Here is a 25,427-nt window from a genome sequence, read left to right as displayed (position 1 = left end):
AGGTTGTGTCAGACACTAGGAGGCACAGCAGAAATCGGCAGGACAGCTGGATTACATATCACCTCTCTGCCCTAATACCCAAGAGGCACAGTGGCACATAGAGCCCGGATCGTGATAGAGACCCTGTAAAAAGGCTCAAGCCACCTGTCATACAGGTATGTGTCTTAACATTCATGGAGGGCAAAGAGAATTGTGAGGATCTTGCCAGAAGCCATAGGCAGTAAAGGACTACTACATCACCTCGCTAATAGGAAGGCGTCTAACTCCACCTGATAAAGGGGACTCTGAATTCGCTTCCAAGCTGGCCAGACCCTGCCTGTACCTGTGATCTGGTGCCCTGGACTGTGGTTGCCTGAAGCCTTCAGTAAACCAGGTAATGAGACTGCAAACCTGTGTCCTCCGTTCTTTAATACACCACTCACCATCCTCATCTATACACAGGAAGCCTTGGGGATCTATTTCCCCTGTGGGAAGTTATATAATCTAGCTGCCATAACATCACCCCAGAGAACCCCTTTAAGCAGCGTCGGTCCCCACTGACCGAATACCACAGGTGTCGTCATGAACAGAAACTTTATTACCACCCCTTTAAAGACCTTTCCCTTTAATTGGGTGCCCAGGGCCACAGACTGGGTCGCAGCCACCATGAAATTCCCTTTAAGTACCTGACCCAATACCGAGTACCCCACTGCCCTGGCGGGCGTCTTAACTTTGGCGTCACGAACAGGGTGGACCGACCATTGAAGTGGGTCATGTGCGCCTAAGATACTATGATTTGTTGTGAGACTGTGAACTGTAAATTGCGCCAAAACTGCCACCATTATAGCACCATGTGGCGTGCAGGAGGAAAAGGGCGCGTTGTCATGGGTGGCACCTGGATGAATGGTGCGAAAACCATGGCCTCCACTCATCAGTATTACTATCTGAGAGAAATATGCCCATGAACAAGAGAGGTCCGCCTCCTAGTCTGGGATTGTGGGGAGAAGAAAAAAGAACTGCCCATGAAGGCGGACGTGGTGCAGCAAAACTGCAGGAAATGAGACCATCAGAGCGTGGGCTGGAGCAGGAGAACTCCCCCAACTGGGACCTGCAAGAGCTGTACCCATCACCGATGATGGATCTGGACCTCCTGCGGTGAGAGGTAGAGGAACTCACCCGGCAACTCATGAAGATGCAGCAGGAGACCATGACCGGGTGGAGGGAGGCCTTCATTGGGAGCCTTACTGGACGACCGTCGGCAGCCTTGTCTGGTTCGGAGCAGGAAAGAAGTTCCGGCGCTCCAGTGGCAGAGGTAAGGGGAATGACCCTGAAGACCCCAGCGGTGGAAGGCCTGACAGACATTCCTGACTCACCTCCACCGCTATACACACCCGACCAGGGTTTCGAGGCCCTCGGTGACACGCCACCGCACCTTGAGGGCATCCCGGCCACCAGCTCTACAGCAATCCTGGGCCCGATGACACCCTGCTGGGCCCCTTCCCAATTCCACCGACTCTGAAGCCCGGAGGGGTACTTTACCGGTTAGCCTGGGATGACAGCAGCCTGAGGCAGATGACAACCCCACTTATCCCAATTAGTGGACCCCAAGCTAGCTCCCCGGAACCTATGGTATTCACAGAGGGACCAGTGGAGGAGGACATGATCGCCCTCCAGAGGGAGATCCCCATGATCACCTGGTGGGAGCATTGCAGGCGTCGGGAGGAGAGTGAGAGCCAGCAATACCTGGCCCGGCAAGCATAAGGGAAAATAGAGAATTTCTGAATGTTAAAGTGACTGTGAATAGTTAAAAGTTGAAAGTTAACCTGCTGAAAGAGTTAAATGACTATTGAAGTTTAAAAGTTTGTTTATTTGAAAAGACACTGAGGCCATGGACAGCGAATGGTCCACAAACTTTCTTGTATATAGTTGGTACCTCTTTAAGAGTTCCATGTAAAACCAGTAGAAAGCACCTAAAGAAGCTGTGTACTAATGTTTGCCTTAAAGTTTACATTTGTTAACAGATCTGAAGATTAAAACCATCTGGCGTGGCTGAACACCGAGTCTGGATATACGCCTTGTAGCACGCCCAAGACATGCATGGAGGTTTATGACAGGTCCCTCGCATCGTTGCTGCTGTTTAAATGATTGACTTGAATATTGATTGCACTTTGTTTAATAAAAAAATGATAGTGTTTAATATTGCCAGAAAAGTTACCCTGTAAGAGAAATAGATAGTGTTATATACAGAAGAAAGTATAGTAAGGGTTAGCCAATGGAAGTAAGGCTAATGCTCGTTTTTGCACTTTTGAATAGGAAAATGTTGAATTGTTGCACTTTTATTATCTAGACAGTGTTGAGAATTGTAGTGAAAATGATAATGAAGGTTTTGCACTTTGAATAAAGAAAACCTTAAAGTATTATACCCGTAAGGATAGTCACCATAACATAGTATTGAAAGTTATTTATATTTTTGTAAATATGTTCCAGGAATGTTAAAGTATTAATTACCTCCCATAAAGGGAAGCCCAATTTTACATATATTAACCTGTTAACCTGTTTACATGCATTTAAAATCTTGTGTGTCTTTTTAATTAATCTGTAACTATTGTTCTTTTTCCAGTCCGGGAGTACTGGATTAAATGATGGGGGGGGGGGGAGTGTAACACCCCAGGGTCCTGGCTGTTACAGTGGCATTGCTTTCCTCACGGGGAGAGTGATGTCATGCAGCGAAGGAAGATCTCTTACACCAGGTGAACACAATGCACACAACATGTTCACACTCCAGGCCAGAAGGTGGAGCTCTGAACCCAGATTAAGGGAAACTGCCCGAATATACATTCTGGCTTGGAGGGAAAGTCAGACAGTTCATGCCAGACAGCATGGAACAGTCAGAGGCAGAGAGACGTGTTTGGGGCCGTGCAGCCAGAGTTGCTGCATCTCCAGGATTGAGAGATACCGAAGGAAGAACAGTGTTAGTGAGCGTGCAGGAGAGTGGAGCACAGGATAGTGACACCAGGGGAGAATAGCAGCGTTTGGTCTACCTCCCTGGCTGAGTGCAGATTCCGGTAGCCGAAAGACCGAGGTTGTGTCGGTCTCTAGGAGGCCCCTTTAAGCAACATCTGTCCCCACTGACTGAATACCACAGGTGGAGTCACGAACACAAACTTTATTACCACACCTTTAAAGATCTTTCCCCTTTAATTGGGCACCCAGGGCCACGGACCAGATCACAGCCACGTGACATCCCCTTTAAGTACCGGACCTGATACAGAGTACCCCACGGCTCTGGGGGGCAACTCATGAACATCATTGTCACTCTAACACCTACACCCAGACACCACCTCTACAGATGCGCCACTGGAGGTCTACTATCAGTGCAAATGTCGACCCCATTATTGACAATTGTTGTGGACTCTAGGGAAGTGTTTAGGGGTCCAGCGACCCACTTCAGCTACTGTGACATACTGCATGCACACCAACTCATACTCCAGTTCATCTCTTTAGGCTTTTTACATTAATAACAGGCATGATCCGGTTGTGCAAATCACTGCATGGAGTCGGGAATACTTCCGGAAATCATTGTCTGTGAACACCATTCGCTGTGCAATCCATCATGCAAAGAAGAAGCCATGGATCAAGCACAATGGAGAAAAGCTGCTATCTTCTCTGGCCAAAGCTCATTTAAATGGACTGAGGCAAAATGAAAAACCACAGATGCCGTGTCCTGTGGACAGTGGCACCGCTATAATGAGGCAAGTTGAGCACTTCCCCTCAAGTGGCATCCAGTCCCTCAAAACAGGGGGTGGCAACGCGGCGCCGCCCCCTGCAGTCAGATGTGTTGGGTACTAGCCATGAGCATGAGGCTGTGTCACCAGCAGGAGGCGGTGGAGATGCCGGGCCCGGTGCTGCCTCCACACACACTGACTCATCCGGTTATAAGTAAGTACTGAGGGACGAGGTGGGGAAGGGGTGAGCGGCCCCAGCCAGGGAAGACGAGCTACTTGTGATTAAAGCACAGCCTGTGGGCGGGGACTGTGGCTACTTGCCTGCGTAGCTACTGGGGGGCAGAGGGTGCCATCGCCCCGGGCCCTGTCACATGAAGGGGCCCACCAGGAGCCAGGGCCACTTCTGTGACGAGGCAGAACATAGCATAGGAGCAGAGCAGTATAATGTCTGCTCCCATCTGACGGAGACTCTGCAAGCTCGCTAGCACAGTGGCCGGCTGCAGAGTTTCCTTCCTGCAGTGAATGGCAGTGAATTCACCTGTCTGACCTGATCATGAAGCTTTTCCCCGGCTGCAGTTTTCTGCACTCTGTGCACGCTGAGATTGGCTCAGGCACGCTGGGTCCTAGTGCCCCCACCTTGCATTTCACCTAGATAATTCCTGGTCCTGCCTGCAAACTTTATCAGTAAGTGGGCATGGAACATTTTAGGTTTATTAAATTCAGGTATGTCACTGTGATGTGAATGTGAGACCATTGGGGTATTGTGGGCGCTGAAAGTGGGTGAGGGGGGATAGGGTACTGAGGGGGTGGATGTGAGATGATGGGGTATTGGGTACTGAAGTGGGGGAGGGGAGACAGGGCACTGGGGGTGAAAGTGAGACCATGGGGGTGTTGTGGGGGCTAAAGGTGGGTGAAGTGGGACAGGGCACTGAGGGGGTGGATGTGAGTTGATGGGGGCATTGGGGCTGAAGTTGGGGAGGGGGGATAAGTCACTGGGGGCTGAATATTATAATGTTTTGTTATGATATTATATGTGATCCATCACATGTAAGATTTGCTGTCTGGGGAGGCTGGAGATGGGGGGTAGGGGGCCTTTGATACGTACCACCTGGGTCTTTTATGAGTATTAGTATACGAAGCCCCCATATAGTAACCAAGAGCTGCATCACATTTACAGCACCACTCCAGCATTTTTTATTTATTTCACTGCTGGAGCGGTGCTGAAAATCTAAGTCCCCCTGCCCCCTGTCTGATACTCACCTTCTGGCATCTTCATCTGTTTTTGTCTCTGCTCGGCTCCGTCTCCTGCAGTTTGTGACCTGTCCGCTGCTCCAGTGTTTCATGGAGCAGGGCAGAGGTCACTAATCAATGTGAGTCTATGGGAGCATCATTCTGGCCTCTTTCTCACTCCCAGGGTATGTGCACATGTTGCGAATTTGGCTGCGGATCTGCAGTGGATTGGCCGCTGCGGATTCACAGCTGGTTTCCATGCGGTGTACAGTACCATGTAAACCTATGGAAAACCAAATCCGCAGTGCACATGGTGCAGAAAATACTGCGCAGAAACGCTGTGTTGTATTTTCTGCAGCATGTCAATTCTTTGTGCGGATTCTGCAGCATTTTACACCTGCTCCTGTATAGGAATCCACAGGTGTAAAAACGCAGGCGAAATCCTCACATAAAACGCAGGAAATCCTCGGTAAATCCACAAGTAAAATGCAGCACATTTTACCTGTGGATTTTGCAAAAATGGTGCGGAAAAATCCGCACATGAATCCGCAACATGTGCACATAGCCTCATAGTCTTACATTGAGCACTTGTGACATAGCTTCTAACTTCTGGCCAGTCAGAAGCTGTGCTCACAAGTTTGAGCTGCGGCACTTGACACAAAATCGTGAATACGTCAGGGGATGAGTAAATAACTGGGGATGGGGACTTGCTCTTAAAACACCACTCCAACGGTAAAAAAAAACCCTGCTAGAGTTGTGCTTTAATAATAAGCAATTTAATACTATAAAGTTGATAAAGGCTTGGAATAAATGTCTGCAGTCACTTTATGTGACAGCAGACTGCCAAATCATGACAGGGAGCTGCGGGCCCATCATACTGTGTATAAGAGCTGCGGGCCCATCATACTGTAGAAGGGAGCTGCGGGCCAATCATACTGTGTATAAGGGAGCTGCGGGCCCATCATACTGTGTATAAGGGAGCTGCGGGCTTATCATACTGTGTATAAGGAAGCTGCGGGCCCATCATACTGTGTATAAAGGAGCTGTGGGCTCATCATACTGTGATAAGGGAGCTGCGGGCCCATCATACTGTGTATAAGGGAGCTGCAGGCCCATCACACTGTGTATAAGGAAGCTGCGGGCCCATCATACTGTGTATAAAGGAGCTGCGGGCTCATACTGTGTATAAGGGATCTGCAGGCCCATTATACTGTGTATAAGGGAGCTGTGGGCCCATCATACTGTGTATAAGGGAGCTTGCGGGTCCATCATACTGTGTATAAGGGAGCTGCGGGCCCATCATACTGTGTATAAGGGAGCTGTGCACACATACTGTGTATAAGGGAGCTGTGCACACATCATACTGTGTATAAGGGAGCTGCGGGCTCATCATACTGTGTATAAGGGAGCTGCGTGCCCATCATACTGTGTATAAGGGAGCTGCGGGCCCATCATACTGTGTATAAGGGAGCTGCGGGCCCATCATACTGTGTATAAGGGAGCTGCGGGTCCATCATACTGTGTATAAGGGAGCTGCGGGCCCATCATACTGTGTGCATAAGGGAGCTGTGCACACATCATACTGTGTATAAGGGAGCTGCGGGCTCATCATACTGTGTATAAGGGAGCTGCGGGCTATCATACTGTGTATAAGAGAGCTGCGGGCCCATCATACTAGGTATAAGGGAGCTGCGGGCCCATCATACTGTGTATAAGGGAGCTGCGGGCCCATAATACTGTGTATAAGGGAGCTGCGGGTCCATCATACTGTGTATAAGGGAGCTGCGGGCCCATCATACTGTGTATAAGGGAGCTGTGCACACATCATACTGTGTATAATGGAGCTGCGGGCTCATCATACTGTGCATAAGGGAGCTGCGGGCCCATCATACTGTGTATAAGGGAGCTGCGGGTCCATCATACTGTGTATAAGGGAGCTGCGGGCCCATCATACTGTGTATAAGGGAGCTGTGCACACATACTGTGTATAAGGGAGCTGCGGGCTCATCATATTGTGTATAAGGGAGCTGCGGGCCCATCATACTGTGTATAAGGGAGTTGCGGGTCCATCATACTGTGTATAAGGGAGCTGCGGGCCCATCATACTGTGTATAAGGGAGCTGCGGGTCCATCATACTGTGTATAACGGAGCTGCGGGCCCATCATACTGTGTATAAGGGAGCTGTGCACACATCATACTGTGTATAAGGGAGCTGCGGGCCCATCATACTGTGTATAAGGGCGCTGCGGGCCCATCATACTGTGTATAAGGGAGCTGTGGGCTATCATACTGTGTATAAGGGAGCTGCGGGCCCATCATGCTGTGTATAAGGGAGCTGTGGGCCCATCATACTGTGTATAAGGGAGCTGCGGGCCCATCATACTGTATATAAGGGAGCTGCGGGCTCATCATACTGTGTATAAAGGAGCTGTGGGCCCATCATACTGTGTATAATGGAGCTGCGGGCCCATCATACTGTGTATAAGGGAGCTGTGAGTCCATCATCTTCTATATATATAATTGTCTAAGGGTTTTTCCGTCTGTCTGTCTTTCTGTCTGTCTGTCCTGGAAATCCCACCTCTCTGATTGGTCGAGGCCGCCAGCGACGGGCACAATATCGACGTAGATGTCATAATGGTTGCCATGGCGACGATGATGTCAAAGGTTGCCTCGACCAATCAGCGACGGGCACAGTCTGCCGCGAATTCTGGAATCATCATTGTCCATATACTACGGGGACATGCATATTCTAGAATACCCGATGCCGCCAGGCCTCGACCAATCAGCGACGGGCACAGCGACGATGATGTCATAATGGTTGCCATGGCGACGATGATGTCATAAAGGTTGCCTCGACCAATCAGCGACGAGCACAGTCTGCCGCGAATTCTGGAATCATCATTGTCCATATACTACGGGGACATAAATATTCTAGAATACCCGATGCGTTAGAATCGGGCCACAATCTAGTACTGTGTATAAGGGAGCTGTGGGCTCATGATACTGTGTCTAAGGGAGCTGTGGGCCCATCATACTGTGTATAAGGGAGCTGCGGGCCAATTATACTGTGTATAAGGGAGCTGTGCACACATCATACTGTGTATAAGGGAGCTGTGGGCTCATCATACTGTGTATAAGGGAGCTGTGGGCTCATCATACTGTGTCTAAGGAAGCTGTGGCCACATCATACTGTGTATAAGGAAGCTGTGGCCCCATAATACTGTGTAAGGGACTTGTGGCTACATCATACTGTGTACAGGAGAACTGTGAGGGACATCATACTGTGTATAAGGGAGCTGCGGGCCCATCATACTGTGTATAAGGGAGCTGCGGGCCCATCATACTGTGTATAAGGGAGCTGCGAGCCCATCATACTGTGTATAAGGGAGCTGCGGGCCCATCATACTGTGTATAAGGGAGCTGTGAAGGCATATTGTGCATATGGGAGCTGTTGGCCCATTACACTGTATATAGGGGAGCTCTGGGGGGGGCATTATACTTTCTATAGTGGAGCTCTGTCAGCATTATTCTGTGCAAAGGGAGCAGTGAGAACATCATACGGTGTATCGGGGAGTTATAGAATCATCATACTGTGTATAGGGGAGCTGTGGGGGCCTTATACTGTGTATATGGAAGCTTTGAGCTCACTATACTGTGTATAATGGAGCAGTACATGAGGGAACTTAGGGGACATTATTAAATGTAAAGTGGGCACTTAAGCATTACTGTATTGTTATAGGGGCACTCGTAGTATTGCGACCATCAAAGTTGCATATCATCACAATATGGCGGTAAAATCAATGTTCGTTTTTGTATATAGATTTATTTTCAATAACAGAGCGGTCATATTCTGAGGTTCCACTATATTCACAATTAGAGTGCGCAGCCGTAACTGTAATTCTCTCGTGCCCCCCTCTGTTCTCTCGTGCCCCCCTCTATTCTCTCGTGCCCCCCTCTGTTCTCTTGTGCCCCCTTGTGCCCCCGCTGTTCTCTCATGCACCCCTCTGTTCTCTCGTCCCCCCCCCTCTGTGCTCCTATGCCCCCGGTATTATGCTCTAGCCACTGTCAGAATATAGCAGTGATGCCAGCAGGGTAAATCCCAAGTCATAAATTCCTTCCTTAATATGACAATGGTACTAGTCACCCTTGGCTGCCTGTTGTGTGCCCTCTTTGGTATACACCAGCTAAGCACAGGAGCCACAGGCAGCAGGAGACTGTGTGACCATGAAGGTAAATAGAAGAGGATGTGTTATGTTTGTATTGTATCCTGCCTGGCATGAAAGGGGTTATCTGAGATGGGGAAAATATACAGTATATACATACTAGTTTATTTAAAATAAATCCTACAGAGAGATATTGCCCTCCTGTCACCCTCGGGAATTCAGCCACAGACTTCTCTGGTGGTCGACAGCAGCTTTGGAAATGATGACTGTGTAAGGAGGTTGCTTTCCCTGCTCCTTGCCTGGAACCACTTAGTCAGACAGCTGGGTTTTTTGGGGGAAGACTTTCTGCCCTGGACAGAGGGGACCAGGTGACTGCTGGGAAGAGAAGGGGGGGGGGGGGGGTGTGTGGTGAGAAAAAGAGCGGGAGAGCAGAGAGAGGGCAGCGCGCCAAAGAGAGGGCAGGCTGCAGCGCTGTGCTCCCCTAAAGGTAGTGCTCCCCGTGAGGGCACTGAGGCTGAGATACCCACCATAGTGAAGGCTGTATGTGAGGGTGTAGACTCAGAAGCCTCCTGAATCAGAGAAGACTCTTCCCCTGACAGCGCAAAGACAGTGACCCAGGCGCAACCCCGGTGACCGCAGTGACAAGCAAAGATCCCTGAGTGTGATAAGTAACTGCCCAGGCTGTGTGTGACATCGTTACTACAGAGAAACTGCCAGGCTAACATACAGAGACTCCTGCAGCAGTGACAGAGACTGTGCTACTTCCTGATTTCAGTTTCACTTTGAGAAGGAAAGACCGCAAAGGTTTAACCCCGGAGTCTCCAGTTCTCAGAAGACAGGAAAGACTTCAGAATCTTCAAGTGCTGCTGGTGACTGTACCCACATTGGAATAAGGACCCTCCAGTCAGTATCTCCCTGGACTGATAAGTTACAAGAACACTCGTTTTTTTCCATTTCTATTCTGCTTAACTGTTTCATAGCTTCAGTTAACTTGTTGTGTACTGTTATACTGTTTGCTTTATCTTTACTAATCCCCTGTTTTTCTCCTTGCGAGGAGAATCTTACTCCTGTTAATAAATCCCCTTCAACAGTTGGTCTGTTGGTTCCGCGGTGACATACTCTACCCTGCACTCTATTACAACTGCACCATCTGGATGTAACAGAACAGATAAAACCTGTGATTAACTGCAGTGGTCAGGTGACTGTGAGGCTATGTGCACTTGTATTTTCGAGGGCTGTGGATTTTTCCGCAGCAGATTTCAGAAATCCGCAGGTAGAAGGCACTGCGTTTTACCGCGGATTTACCATGTTTTTTTTGCGTATTTTGTGCAGATTCCACCTGCGGTTTTACACCTGCGGATTCCTATTATGGAGCATGTGTAAACCGCTGCGGAAACCGCACAAAGAATTGACATGCTGCGGAATGTAACCCGCTGCATTTCCGTGCGTTTTTTCCACAGCATGTGCACAGCGGATTCCGTTTCCCATAGGTTTACATTGTACTGTAAACACATGGAAAGCTGCTGTGGACCGACATCGGCGGATCCGCAACGTGTGCACATAGCCTTAGACGTTTTTCTGAAGGGGGGCCTGTGCCAGTCATCTGACAGTTGTGGGCTTTAATTTTCTCTTATTTTGCCAAATTTTCAAAAGAGTAAGGGATGGTCTTAAAAAATAAAATTAAAAAAAACCCTATTACATTACTTAGTGATTCTCATTCGTGTCGGTGTTCTCCTCTGGTACCAAAAGTGATGTTGACCTGTGCATTATTTACATGACCGCTGCAGCCAATTACTGAACTCACGGTCATTTGCTGTACATAATAGTACAACCACTGCAGCCTGTGATTAGTAGGGGTCAAATGGTGAAGGCCCCTGCAATCATTATTATAGAATACAGATCTACAGTACATAGCAATTAAAGGGGTGTTCAGGGCTGTAGACATATTTCTGCACTTTATGTGACCTCAAACTACTGAATGCATGTAAAGAGTAAATGTAATGTAAATTTAATGTAGGTAAAGTGTAAACCAGATTTATTTATACTGATTTTTCAATTGGGGGGGGGGGGATGGGACGCCGTCTTGCAGTTCGCCTCAGGCAGCATAGAGGCTAGGTTCGCCCCTGCCTGTGGAATCAAAAAGAGAGGGAACGTCCAGCTGGATATTAGCGTGCAGTCCCTACGTCTCTGATGATAATATGGGGCTGCATTAGTGCCTATGATATGGGCGTCTTACACATTTTGAGAGGCACTATCAATGCTGAGCATTATATAGAGGTGTTAGACCAACATAGGCTCCCCTCCATCCAATGCCTATTTCAGGGATGATTTTGCATATTTCAGCAACACAATGCTAAACTAAATACTGCATCTATCACAACAGCATGGATTCACAGAAGAAGAGTTTGAGTGATGAACCGGTCGCCTGCGGTCCGGACCTTTCAGCAATAGAAAACATATCACGCATTATGAAAGAAAAAATCCGGAAAAGACCCCGGACTGTGGAGCAACGAGAATCCTACATCGGACAGTAATGAGACAACATTCCTCTGCCAAAACTCCAGCAATCGTCTCCTCCCTTCCCTAACGTTTACAGACAGTTATAAAAAGAAAAGGCGATGCTACACAAGCGTAGATGGGACCCAGGCACAACTTTTTGGAGATGAGTTGCTTCCATCAGTTTCTAAATGAGGCATTTTTTTCAAATGAAATAAAAAAATTCCAAAGTTCTATGTTCTTCTATGATTAAAATATGATTAGAAGAGAATTCCAAATCATTGCATTCTTCTTTTCTTTACATTTTACACCGCATCACAACTTTTTGGGATTTGAGGTTATATAATAAAATCAGCAAGTGCGCCATCCAGAACTGGTCAAACTGCGTCCAGTCAGTCCGTGCTTGCGAGTTGCAAAAGGCAATCAGGCATTTTGCCAGGGTAGACCGACAGCTGCCAGAAGGAGGCACATACTGGTGCTCGTGACAGAACAGTGACTGTAAAATACTTGTCTATGGTACAAAAGATATGGAAAAGCAAAGGAAATGTCACAAATACAAAATACTTAGCACAGTTGTAATACTGAATACTTACTGAAAGGGTTAGAGCCGGGTCTCCTTCCAGGAGGAAAACTGCCTGCACTGGCACCTGGAATAATACAGAAAAAGATTTAGATTTTTACTCTCTACATACCAAAGATTGTCACAGCACATTACGTGTGCCAAGATGCACATAAGCATTAAAAATATTAATTTTAAACTGCATTACTGCTAAGCTTAGAAAATTGAGACACTTAATGCTGTAATGTCTGTTGTCTGTACAAATCCCCTCTAGAATTGTAAAGTGCTGTGGAATATGTTGGCGTTATATAAAATTATTATTATTATTGTTATAACGCACAAATTGGCCAACTAGTGTGTGCCCGCCAGCCATGACAAGGCGTACCTTACTCCGATGGGTCTTTAACACTGGGCAACCTGTTTATAGTGACTGCAGACTTTTAACCTTTGTGACTGCAGACTTGCAAACCCTCAAAATTGCATGCACTGTGCGCTGTGAGCATTGTCCAGTGTCGGCACAATTGAGGTTTTGGATCAGATTTCTTGCAGTATTTGGTCATTGTGTCACTTTTTGCCATCATTTTTACATCGGTGATTTTATTACACATGCAAAAGTAAAAGAAAAAATATATCAAGATACTCTTGCACTGTTATAAACCCATGGATTGTACGTGGATGACAGTGTTGGAAGTGAGTGTTTTTTTTTTACAGACCCATAGACTTGCATGGGCGATTTTCATCCGTGACTTGGATCAAAGTTATAATAAAGGGACCCGGCACTCCCAAAGTAATTCAGTGTTAATTATGGTTTTATTTCAACAACAATCCACTAGTGTAACACTGTGGTCTGTATTACGGACCTTCATCTGAGGAAATGGATTGAATGGTAAAAGGTAATAAGAAATGCAAGTGCTGTGGAAAGTCGATGCCTGACACAGGGAAGACGGATCCTCTTCCTTGCCACAGGATCTGCCATTCCACAGCACTTAGGTCCACTTTTACCATACAATCAGTTTTGAGTTTTGTCTGATAAAGGTCTCGGGATACAGGCAGAAACGTTACTCTAGTGGATCGCTAGTGAAATAAAGCCACAAAAAATCCTGATTTGCATTGGGAGTGTTTCATACCTTCTTTCTAGATTTAAGGTTTGAAACGAGAGAGGAGTGGATCGATTTGCAGGACTCTGGTCCAGGTCAGTAATACCTGTCAGCTAGTGGAGAGGCTCGCAGAACTCTTACCATACGGTGTCCCCTGTTATGACCTGGTGGTCAGGACAATAATGGACCTGGTGGTTAAGAGCACACGGAATGACCTGATAGTTACTGATAATATAGGACGAGCTCTGGGACGTGGGAACTCTGCTGACCGCAATCCCTAATCCTATCACAAACACTAGAAATAGCCGTGGATTGCTCCTAACGCTCCCTATGCAACTCGGCACAGCCTAAGGAACTAGCTAGCCCTGAAGATAGAAAAATAAAGCCTACCTTGCCTCAGAGAAATTCCCCAAAGGAAAAGGCAGCCCCCCACATATAATGACTGTGAGTAAAGATGAAAATACAAACACAAAGATGAAATAGATTTAGCAAAGTGAGGCCCGACTTACTGAACAGACTGAGGATAGGAAAGGTAGCTTTGCGGTCAGCACAAAAACCTACAAAAAGACCACGCAGAGGGCGCAAAAAGACCCTCCGCACCGACTCATGGTGCGGAGGCGCTCCCTCTGCGTCCCAGAGCTTCCAGCAAGCAAGACAACAATCAAAATAGCAAGCTGGACAGAAAAATAGCAAACCAGAGAAAAACAAGCAGGCACTTAGCTTCTGCTGGGAAGACAGGTCACAAGAACGATCCAGGAGTGAACTAGACCAATACTGGAACATTGACAGGTGGCATGGAGCAAAGATCTAGGTGGAGTTAAATAGAGCAGCCAGCTAACGAATTAACCTTGTCACCTGTGGAAGGAACCTCAGAAGCCGCAACCCCACTCACAACTACCAGAGGAAGCCCATGGACAGAACCAGCCGAAGTACCATTCATGACCACAGGAAGGAGCTTGACAACAGAATTCACAACAGTCCCCGATGCAGGTTTTGGTTTGTCAAGGCTGGGGCAACGTGACACACAGCTGACGTCACACAAGCCCTGGCTAATCAAAAGCTGCATCGGGGACGCCAGAAGGTTTGAGATTTACGGGTCCCTTATCTAGCTATCAGGCACCACTGACCAGGACCCTGGACAGGAATCTCACAAATTGATCCTCTCATCTCTAATTTTATCAGTTCTCATGCACCCAACAGTTGGCAGTGTCATATATCTTCTAATTTTTAGATCACATGTTAATAGACCCATAGATTATAATGAGTACGTGTGCCATCCATGAAAAATGGATGGTTGAATGAGGCCTTAGACTGATCGGAGGAGTGCTCAGCCAGATATGGCACACTTCCACCACTTTTGCTTAATTTTTAATAAGAGTTTCTTGTGAATTAACATAATTCTGACATCAGTATATGAATCGGCATAATAGAATCAGATCTACAGCTAATAAAATAATAATGGAACTTCTTTTTAATCATTTGTTCATCAGGTTCTGGCAGCGATTAGCTCATTGTATTCCCAGATTATGTATTTTGCCTGTGACATTTTCTATCAATGGGAAAGGCCATGCTCCAAGCACCTTTCCTTCTTTCCCATCTGAAAAAAATAGTATATGGTAAAGCTTAGAGCAATTCTGAGCATTCTGAACAATAGACACTAGAGGGCGACACAACACTGACTAAAAGCGCTGGCGGCAGGGAATTCTGTTGCATGCCCTGAGTAATAGACAAGGATAATTTGCCAATGATAAGGTTTGGGTTATGCAGCAAGTAATTGTACGTTTTTCATCTTTATGTATACATATGGTAATACTGATTGGTGATAACACAAAATCTGAACATTAATAAGATGACATCATGTAAACCTCAATAGACTCTACTTTCAATTTTCTGCCATAATCTCCTTGAAGAGGATTAGCTCTGTTTTCTATTACTGATATAATTATGATAAATGCATGCCAAAGTATATTAGTAACCCATGCACGGTTGGTTCAAACAGCAGACATAGGATTCAGACAGTAGATGGGACAGTGCAGGGCAGTCCTACATTTTTGTTGTGGTCAGAGTGAAGACTGATGACATTGATGGTGTGGAACAAAGTTGGACATGTTTACAAAAAAATAACCATTTTAATTTTTATTCAATAAATCAATAGTACACATGCAAATAAGAAACTTTGTAACATGTCTTATCCGAGACATTTGTTCCTTCTCCTCCTGGACTGATCTAGGTAAAATCTGTCTTCAATTCACTGAATATATAATTACATAGGTAGCTCCAATAATAGTAAAATCTGTCTTCAGTGACTACAAACATTCCTGTTACTTAGATAAGAGATGACAGTTGGTGCTCACAAGATTCTATGGAGTGGAGAAGGAGGAGCTGTAGTCAGACAGACATTCTGCTGCAAGTTCTCCTAAAACCCTAGTCACAGTTCTTCATAGAAAGTTATGGGCACCAACTGTCATTTCCTATCTCAGTAATGGGAAAGTTTGTGTACACTGAAAATAGATTTTACCTGTGAATTGAGAATATTGAGAATGAAAGATCAGTCCAGGAAGAGAAAGAAGCAAATTTCTCTAAAAATATATTATAAAGTTTCTTACTTTCACATGGTTTATTGATTTATGAAAACAAAAACACAAAAAATGATGGTTACTTTTTCAAATTCTTGTCTGATAGTCATAAGATCTTTAGAGCAAAAGAGATCATTTGTGTCATTGAATTGACTATAACTCAAATGTAAAGCGCCATAGAATAAATGGCACTATAATAATAAATAATAATAATATGGAGTAAATGGGTATGTCTGTGTCCGCAAATTGACAGTTCACAAGATGTTCATTCAGCGGTTGTTGAATATATGGGTGTGCTGCTCAGTTTATTCTGATAGACTTTCAGTCATACATGGACATTTATGTAGTGCTAATATGCTCAGTTCTATCATTTAGTGTATTTGTTATACTTTGCTGCCATCTACTGGCCGTTTGCTATATCACTGTAATATTTGTTATGGCATTTTTCCCACAACACCTTTCTGTCTTTAGCTCCTCCTATCTTTTTCCTTCTCTTCCTGTTTTGTACTCCGTGCCATCTTGGATCCCACATGTGCTGCAGAGCTGGAGAAGGATCCTCTTGTTACCTCTAACCTGAAGCTTCTATTATCTCTATCTGGTGATTCTGTAACAGCTCTAACCTACAGTCCTCATCTCACCAAGGTACTGTAAATAAACCTGTTGAGTGTATCACTGCATCATCCTTCCGGATCACCACGCGCGGCTGATAGAGATCGGTGGCACGGGTTGGCGAGTAACGCTACCTGCCATTGTTTATATAGCGATTTGTGATCACATCCCTCAGACACATCTCATCCACGTATATCGGTGGCAGAATAGTAACAAGAGACCTAAGTCTACAGTGTCTGTGTGCATATGCATTGTCTGCTAGCAAGTCTTGCCCATCTACCATCTTAGCTAAAACATGTCCACAAAGGGCACTGTGGACCCATCTGCAAGTGAAGCACATCAGGTTCCTGACACCATAGATACTGCAGGAGCAGAGTCCACACTTACTGCAGAGCAGGACGTACGACCCAAACGTGTAACCAAGCCGACACAAAAGGCCAGAGAGAACTTTGAGACTACTAGAGACGAGTTCCATGATAACCTAGAACATTTATGGGGCAGAGTTGATCACTATTTAGCAGCTCTTCCACGTTATCACAGTGACGCTGCAGGTTTAACCGCCACATTGAAGAGTTTATCTGCCGCCTATGATCGCTACCAGAGACTGTCTGCAAAGTACATCACATTCCTGAGTAACTGTGACATGGAAGATGCCCCAGCAGAAGTAACTGAAAGGGAAACTTCTCCAAGAAAAGACCTCATTAGTACGAGATGCCCAGGATAAAGCAGAACTCCGCATCGCTCACCTCCAAGAGGTTAGGTCACATCACACAACATCGACCAAAATCACAGCTCGGTCTTCCAGATCATCTCACTCCAGGAAGTCAACAATGTCCGACAAGCTACTGGAGATCCGTGCAGCTGCAGAGGAAGCTAGAGTAAAAAGCTCCTTTGCTAAGAAGGAGGCTGAAGTCGAAGTAGAAGCCCAAATGGAAGCTCAAAGAAATGAGATGGAGGCTCAAAGAAACAAAATGGAAGCTCAAAGGAAATTAAAAATACTCCAAGCAGAAAAGGAAGAAGCAACAGCCCTTGCTAAACTGAAGGTCCTTGAACAAGCATTGGGACAAGAAGACAACTCGGACTGTCTTATTCCAGAAGAAATGGAGGATTCAGCTGATCGCACCTCTGACTACGTGCTAAGACATCTAACATCTGCACCAGCACCACCTCCAGTTTCTAACACGGATGCGCCCGCAAGTCAAGAAATGTCGCCACCTACTACCGACAAGGTAACTTCCAGCACTAACTCACAATTTAGGCAACAGCCAGCGGACCCTATAGAGACTAAACCGCAGTTTAACCCTTATGCTGCATCATTTCGTCCTGATTTGTCGCAGTCATATAAGCCAGAGAACTTACATTCCCTACGGATACCACAAGTTCATCCTGCAACAATGACCGGGAGATCGGACATGTCTGACTTTGCCAGATACATGATTCGCCAGGAGTTAATAAACATTAGTCTCTCAAAGTTTGATGATCGTGCTGAGAATTATAGAGCCTGGAAATCCACCTTTCAAGCAGTGACCCAAGACCTTAATCTCACCGGCAAGGAACAACTGGATTTGCTTGTTAACTGGTTAGGCCCTGAATCAGCAGAGCGCATAAAGACAATAAGGGCAGTTCATGTGGACTATTCAGATGCAGGTCTTATTGCAGCCTGGGAGAGACTGGAACAAACCTACGGCAGCTCAGAAGCTATAGAATGTGCCTTATTTAAAATACTGCAAACCTTCCCAAAGATAACTAACAAGGACAATAGAAAACTTCAAGATCTGAGCGACCTGCTAAAGGAAATAGAATTGGCAAAATTAGACCCACGTCTCTCAGGACTGAGCTACCTAGATACTGCTCATGGCGTTAATCCAATAGTGTCCAAGTTGCCACACGGCATGCAGGATAAATGGGCAGACCATGGCTCACGGTATAAAAGGCAGCATAATGTGTCCTTTCCCCCATTTTCATATTTTTCCAGGTTCATCAGTGACCAAGCTTGGAAAAAGAATGATCCCAGCTTCGACTTCACTGAGCCTACTCCACCAGCATCATCATCATCTACAAGGTATGATAACATTGCCAAACGTAGAGATTCAAGGAACACAGTATCTGTGAGAAAGACTGACGTTCCACTTACTACACCTGCCTTCACTAAGACAAATAATGTTGCTCCTAAAGTCATGGACAGTAACCGCATGTGCCCTATCCACAAAAGGCCTCACCCACTTAAAGAATGCCGTGGATTCAGAGCAAGGAATTTGCAGGAGCGTAAGGATACCCTCAAGGAGCTTGGGATATGTTATAAGTGTTGCACCTCCTCAGACCACCTCGCTAAGGACTGTAAGGCCGCCATTAAGTGCACTGAATGCAGCAGTGATAAACACGTCACAGCAAATGCATCCCACACCAGCTCCACACAACTCACAACCTTCTGCAGCATGTAATCCTGCTCAAAAGCATGGCGGGGAGCCACAGGTCCCTGACCCAACTGCAACTGCTGTTTCCTCCTCATGTACTGAGGTATGTGGAGAAGGGACTGATCATAAATGCTGTGCCAAGGTATGTCTGATTAAGGTCTATCCAGAAGGACAACCCGACAAGGTCTCCAAAATGTATGCCATAATAGATGAGCAAAGTAACCGATCTCTAGCAAGGCCCAAATTCTTTGAGATCTTCAACATAAAGGGACAAACGACTCCATACACCCTCAACACCTGCTCTGGTCGTATTGAGACTTCTGGCAGGAGAGCCTCTGGGTACATAGTCTCTTCAATCAAGGGAAACGTGCATATACCCTTGCCAACCCTAATTGAATGTGACCAGATACCTGATAACAGGGAGGAGATTCCCACTCCGGAAGCCGCACTTCATCATCGCCACTTGAGGCACCTGACTAATGAAATTCCTCCTCTGGACATGAATGCTGATATTCTAATCCTACTCGGAAGGGACATTCTGAAGGTCCACAAGGTACGCCAGCAATGCAACGGCCCAGATGATGCTCCATACGCCCAAAGACTCGACCTAGGCTGGGTAATCGTGGGCGATGTATGTCTGGATAGGAGTCACAAGGCATCCGAAGTCAACGCCTGTAAAACGTATGTGCTCCAAAATGGTCGCACAACTCACTTTAAGCCATGCCTTCATCACTACGAAGTGAAAGAGATGTTCTCTGATTGCATCCAGGAGCCTGACATCATTCCCACTCCCTACGGTGATGACTTAGGGAGAACAGTGTTTCACACAACAAAAGATGACAACAAAGTCGCCTTATCCATAGAAGACAAGGAGTTTCTTAAAATTATGGACAGTGGATTCTTAAAAAATGAATCGGACCGCTGGGTTGCTCCCTTACCCTTTAAGGCTTCAAGCACCAGGCTTCCTAACAACAGAGAACAGGCCTTATCTAGATTCATCTCACTGCAGAGAACATTAAGGAACAAGCCTGAAATGAAGGAACATTTCATAGCCTTTATGGACAAGATATTTCGCAATGATCATGCAGAGCCAGCTCCACCATTGCAAGCTGATGAAGAATGCTGGTATCTCCCTGCCTTTGGAGTGTATCATCCAAGAAAGCCTAAACAAATCAGAGTGGTGTTCGATTCAAGCGCCAAACATGACGGCGTATCTCTGAATGACGTTCTCCTCACTGGTCCGAACCTGACTAACAACCTGGTGGGAGATTCAGAAAGGAACCGGTCGCCATTACCGCCGACATCGAACAAATGTTCCATTGTTTCATCGTGCAACAAGATCACAGAAATTATCTCCGTTTTCTATGGCACCGAGACAATGACACCAACAAGGAAATGATCGCATACCGCATGAAGGTGCACGTTTTCGGAAACAGTCCTTCTCCTGCAGTCGCTACATACGGCCTACGTAGGACCGCCTCCGATGGTGCTGCGGAGTTCGGGAAGGATGCCCAAAAGTTCGTTGAAAAGGACTTCTACGTGGACGACGGTTTTTAAATCCCTTCCTACAGTGGAGGAAGCCATAGATCTGCTCCAACGGACACAAGGTATGCTTTCTAAAGCTCATTTAAGATTGCATAATATTGCCTCCAATAGTGCTGTTGTCATGAAGGCCTTTCACCCTAATGATCATGCCGCAGAATTTAGGGACTTGAACCTAGGCTCAGACAATCCACCAGTACAGAGAAGTCTAGGCCTGAGGTGGAACTTGCTAAATGACTCATTCAGCTTTCAGGTTAGTGGTGCAGAAAAACCATTTACTAAGCGTGGGGTTCTGTCAGTGGTGAACAGTCTATATGATCCACTTGGGTTTGTCGCACCCCTGACTATACAAGGCAAGCTCCTGCTGATACAACTTTCAGAGTGCATTAAGGACTGGGATATACCACTCCCTGCAGACAAACAACTAAAGTGGAAGTCATGGAGAGAATCTCTTTGCGCCTTGGATAAGATCCACATACCACGTTGTTACACTCCGGCATCCCTAACTACAAGTCAAAGGAAGGAGATTCATGTATTCGCTGATGCCTCCACTGAAGTTATTGCCGCTGTCGCTTACTTGAAGGTTGTAGACTCTAATAATGAAGCCCATGTTGGATTTCTGTTTGGAAAGGCTAAACTGGCTCCTAAACCCGAGCACACCATACCCAGACTCGAGCTCTGTGGGGCTGTACTAGCCATAGAGATTGCAGACTTCATACAGAGCGAACTAGCTATTTACGTGGATGACACAAAATTCTACACAGACAGTAAGGTAGTTCTGGGCTACATATACAACCAGACGAAACGCTTCTACGTCTATGTCAGTAACCGAGTGGAAAGGATCAGGAAATCCTCCAAACCCCAGCAATGGCAGCACGTACCATCCCATCTTAACCTTGCGGACCTTGCTACTAGACCAGTGTCTATTGGTGCCTTCGCAAGCTCTTCTTGGTTGACCGGACCGGAGTTCCTTCACGAACAGTGCAAAGAGACTGCCGTTGAAGACAGCTTCAGCCTTGAGGATCCAGATGTCGACCCAGAGATCCGTCCTGATGTCAGCACCTTCATCACCAAATTCAAGGAGAAGGTTGGCTTGGACTGCCAGCGTTTTGATCGCTTCTCAAGATGGACAAGGCTGGTTCGTGCCATTGCAAGGTTAGTACACATTGTACAATGCTATCGCAATAAGGACAGTAACACTGATTGTCACGGTTGGCATATCTGCCATAAGCCTCTCTTTGCAGAAGACATTGCTCTGAGTGAACTCATTGTGATACGCAATGTGCAGCAGAATGTTTTTCACAAGGAACTGGAATCTATGCTGATGGACTCAAATCTTTCAGGACTCACTCACGAGACCTTGACCACTTTCTTAGCAGAAGTCTCTGCTATAGTAAACTCAAGACCACTTGTACCCATATCTACGGATCCAGAATCTCCTACAATTCTCACTCCAGCAACTCTCCTCACCCAGAAACTTGGAACTGTTCCTAACCCGCCTGAAGACTCTGTGTCCGGTAACAAATATCAGAGACGGTGGAAATATGTGCAACATCTGGCTAATTGTTTCTGGAATAGATGGAAGAGGGAGTACCTGACACTTCTCCAAAAACGAAGAAAATGGCAACACGTAAAGCCAAATTTACAAGTAGGAGATATTATCCTCATGAAAGACCAGAAGGAGGAAAGAAGCACATGGCCTATGGGACTTATATCTAAAACCTTTCCAAGTGACGATGGCAAGGTACGCAAGGTAGAAGTGACAGTTACTAAGCAAGGTGACCCCAAAACTTTCATTAGGACTATATCAGAGATTATTTTACTCATACCGGTTGAGGATTGATTATCCATCCAATCAGTAGGAACTCTTTCAAGGAACTTCAACCTTTCGATTACAAATGGGTTGGAGACAGTTTGGCCTAGCGCGGCTTCTCCAATCCGAAGATGGGTTATCCGTTGGATTACTTCAAGAACTCGTTCTAGACATTTGTCTATCTTGTTATTCAATATGTTATTGTTGCATTGCATGCGTTGTTTTTATCTTACAGGTTGAGGTATCCCTCCATGTACTTCAGGTAAACACTTCCAATTTGAGACTGTTTCGTATAGTGAAATCCAAGGATTTCAGACGGGGAGTGTGCTGCTCAGTTTATTCTGATAGACTTTCAGTCATACATGGACATTTATGTAGTGCTAATATGCTCAGTTCTATCATTTAGTGTATTTGTTATACTTTGCTGCCATCTACTGGCCGTTTGCTATATCACTGTAATATTTGTTATGGCATTTTTCCCACAACACCTTTCTGTCTTTAGCTCCTCCTTTCTTTTTCCTTCTCTTCCTGTTTTGTACTCCGTGCCATCTTGGAATACACATGTGCTGCAGAGCTGGAGAAGGATTCTCTTATTACCTCTAACCTGAAGCTTCTATTATCTCTATCTGGTGATTCTGTAACAGCTCTAACCTACAGTCCTCATCTCACCGAGGTACTGTAAATAAAACCTGTTGAATGTATCACTGCATCATCCTTCTGGATCACCACACGCGGCTGATAGAGATCGGTGGCACAGGTTGGCGAGTAACGCTACCTGCCATTGTTTATATAGCGATTTGTGATCACATCCCTCAGACACATCTCATCCACGTATATCGGTGGCAGAATAATGGGTTTCTAATGTATTCTGTGTGGCCGCCAAAGGCAGGGGGGCATGTGCCCCTGGAGTAGCTGTGGAGGGGTGCCATCAGGCCGCATGAAGCTGCAATCAGAGGCATCTCCCCGGTGGCTGCATTTTCTGACCCCCGAACTGGTGCAGTGCAGCAGCTCCCAGTAATCAATTTTTCAGTTACAAGTACTATTGAAGCTCTGACAGCCGGGGCAGGGCGACGTCAGCAGCATGATCACGCTGATGATATCACTTGCCGCCACTGCAGAGGCGTGAAAGGTGGCAAGTACTCCAGTGGAGCTGAATACTTTGAAGGTTTAGTGTAACGGGTGGGGGTTTAGTGTAACATGGGTGGGAGTGGGAAGATTTAGTGTAGCGGGATAGAGGTGGTGGGTAAGATTTGAGGACACAGTTTAGGAATTTAGGAAAGGACAAGTGTAGACACAATATGCAGATCGAGAGAAATTTGAAGACATAGTATGAGGATCAAGGGGGGGAGATGCGGGGCATGAATGAATAAAGAGTATGGGGAGATGGGTGCAGACACAGTATAGATAGTGGGGGAATGGGTGTGGACACAGAATGAGGAGTGAGGGGGGAATGTATGTGTGACACCCCAGGGTCCTGGTTGTCACAGTGGCATTGCTTTCCTCACGGGGAAAGTGATGTCACGCTTAGAAGCGAGGGAGGATCTTCTTTATCAGGTAAACATAAGCATACAACATGTTCACACTCCAGGCCAGAAGGGGGAGCTCTGATCCAGCTTGTGGGTGGCTCCCCTATATACAGTGGGGCAAAAAAGTATTTAGTCAGTCAGCAATAGTGCAAGTTCCACCACTTAAAAAGATGAGAGGCGTCTGTAATTTACATCATAGGTAGACCTCAACTATGGGAGACAAACTGAGAAAAAAAAATCCAGAAAATCACATTGTCTGTTTTTTTATAATTTTTTTTGCATTTTATGGTGGAAAATAAGTATTTGGTCAGAAACAAACAATCAAGATTTCTGGCTCTCACAGACCAGTAACTTCTTCTTTAAGAGTCTCCTCTTTCCTCCACTCATTACCTGTAGTAATGGCACCTGTTTAAACTTGTTATCAGTATAAAAAGACACCTGTGCACACCCTCAAACAGTCTGACTCCAAACTCCACTATGGTGAAGACCAAAGAGCTGTCAAAGGACACCAGAAACAAAATTGTAGCCCTGCACCAGGCTGGGAAGACTGAATCTGCAATAGCCAACCAGCTTGGAGTGAAGAAATCAACAGTGGGAGCAATAATTAGAAAATGGAAGACATACAAGACCACTGATAATCTCCCTCAATCTGGGGCTCCACGCAAAATCCCACCCCGTGGGGTCAGAATGATCACAAGAACGGTGAGCAAAAATCCCAGAACCACGCGGGGGGACCTAGTGAATGAACTGCAGAGAGCTGGGACCAATGTAACAAGGCCTACCATAAGTAACACACTACGCCACCATGGACTCAGATCCTGCAGTGCCAGACGTGTCCCACTGCTTAAGCCAGTACATGTCCGGGCCCGTCTGAAGTTTGCTAGAGAGCATTTGGATGATCCAGAGGAGTTTTGGGAGAATGTCCTATGGTCTGATGAAACCAAACTGGAACTGTTTGGTAGAAACACAACTTGTCGTGTTTGGAGGAAAAAGAATACTGAGTTGCATCCATCAAACACCATACCTACTGTAAAGCATGGTGGTGGAAACATCATGCTTTGGGGCTGTTTCTCTGCAAAGGGGCCAGGACGACTGATCCGGGTACATGAAAGAATGAATGGGGCCATGTATCGTGAGATTTTGAGTGCAAACCTCCTTCCATCAGCAAGGGCATTGAAGATGAAACGTGGCTGGGTCTTTCAACTTGACAATGATCCAAAGCACACCGCCAGGGCAACGAAGGAGTGGCTTCGTAAGAAGCATTTCAAGGTCCTGGAGTGGCCTAACCAGTCTCCAGATCTCAACCCTATAGAAAACCTTTGGAGGGAGTTGAAAGTCCGTGTTGCCAAGCGAAAAGCCAAAAACATCACTGCTCTAGAGGAGATCTGCATGGAGGAATGGGCCAACATACCAACAAGAGTGTGTGGCAATATTGTGAAGACTTACAGAAAACGTTTGACCTCTGTCATTGCCAACAAAGGATATATTACAAAGTATTGAGATGAAATTTTGTTTCTGACCAAATACTTATTTTCCACCATAATATGCAAATAAAATGTTAAAAAAACAGACAATGTGATTTTCTGGATTTTTTTTTCTCAGTTTGTCTCCCATAGTTGAGGTCTACCTATGATGTAAATTACAGACGCCTCTCATCTTTTTAAGTGGTGGAACTTGCACTATTGCTGACTGACTAA

General features: G+C 46.0%; 1 protein-coding gene across 2 annotated transcripts in view; it reads right to left on the bottom strand.

Moving 5' to 3' along the window:
• The window catches only part of SMOC1 (SPARC related modular calcium binding 1), a 424,008-nt gene that overhangs the window by 10,953 nt on the left and 387,628 nt on the right, over positions 1-25,427 (bottom strand). For both annotated transcript variants that reach the window (XM_069731655.1, XM_069731664.1), the window contains exon 12: positions 12,188-12,241. In XM_069731655.1, the coding sequence (XP_069587756.1) occupies positions 12,188-12,241 (54 nt within the window). The remainder of the gene's footprint in view (positions 1-12,187; positions 12,242-25,427) is intronic.

This window comes from Ranitomeya imitator, chromosome 1 (genome assembly GCF_032444005.1).
Source record: "Ranitomeya imitator isolate aRanImi1 chromosome 1, aRanImi1.pri, whole genome shotgun sequence".
Lineage (NCBI taxonomy): Eukaryota > Metazoa > Chordata > Amphibia > Anura > Dendrobatidae > Ranitomeya > Ranitomeya imitator.
This window is presented reverse-complemented; position numbering and strand designations above follow the sequence as displayed.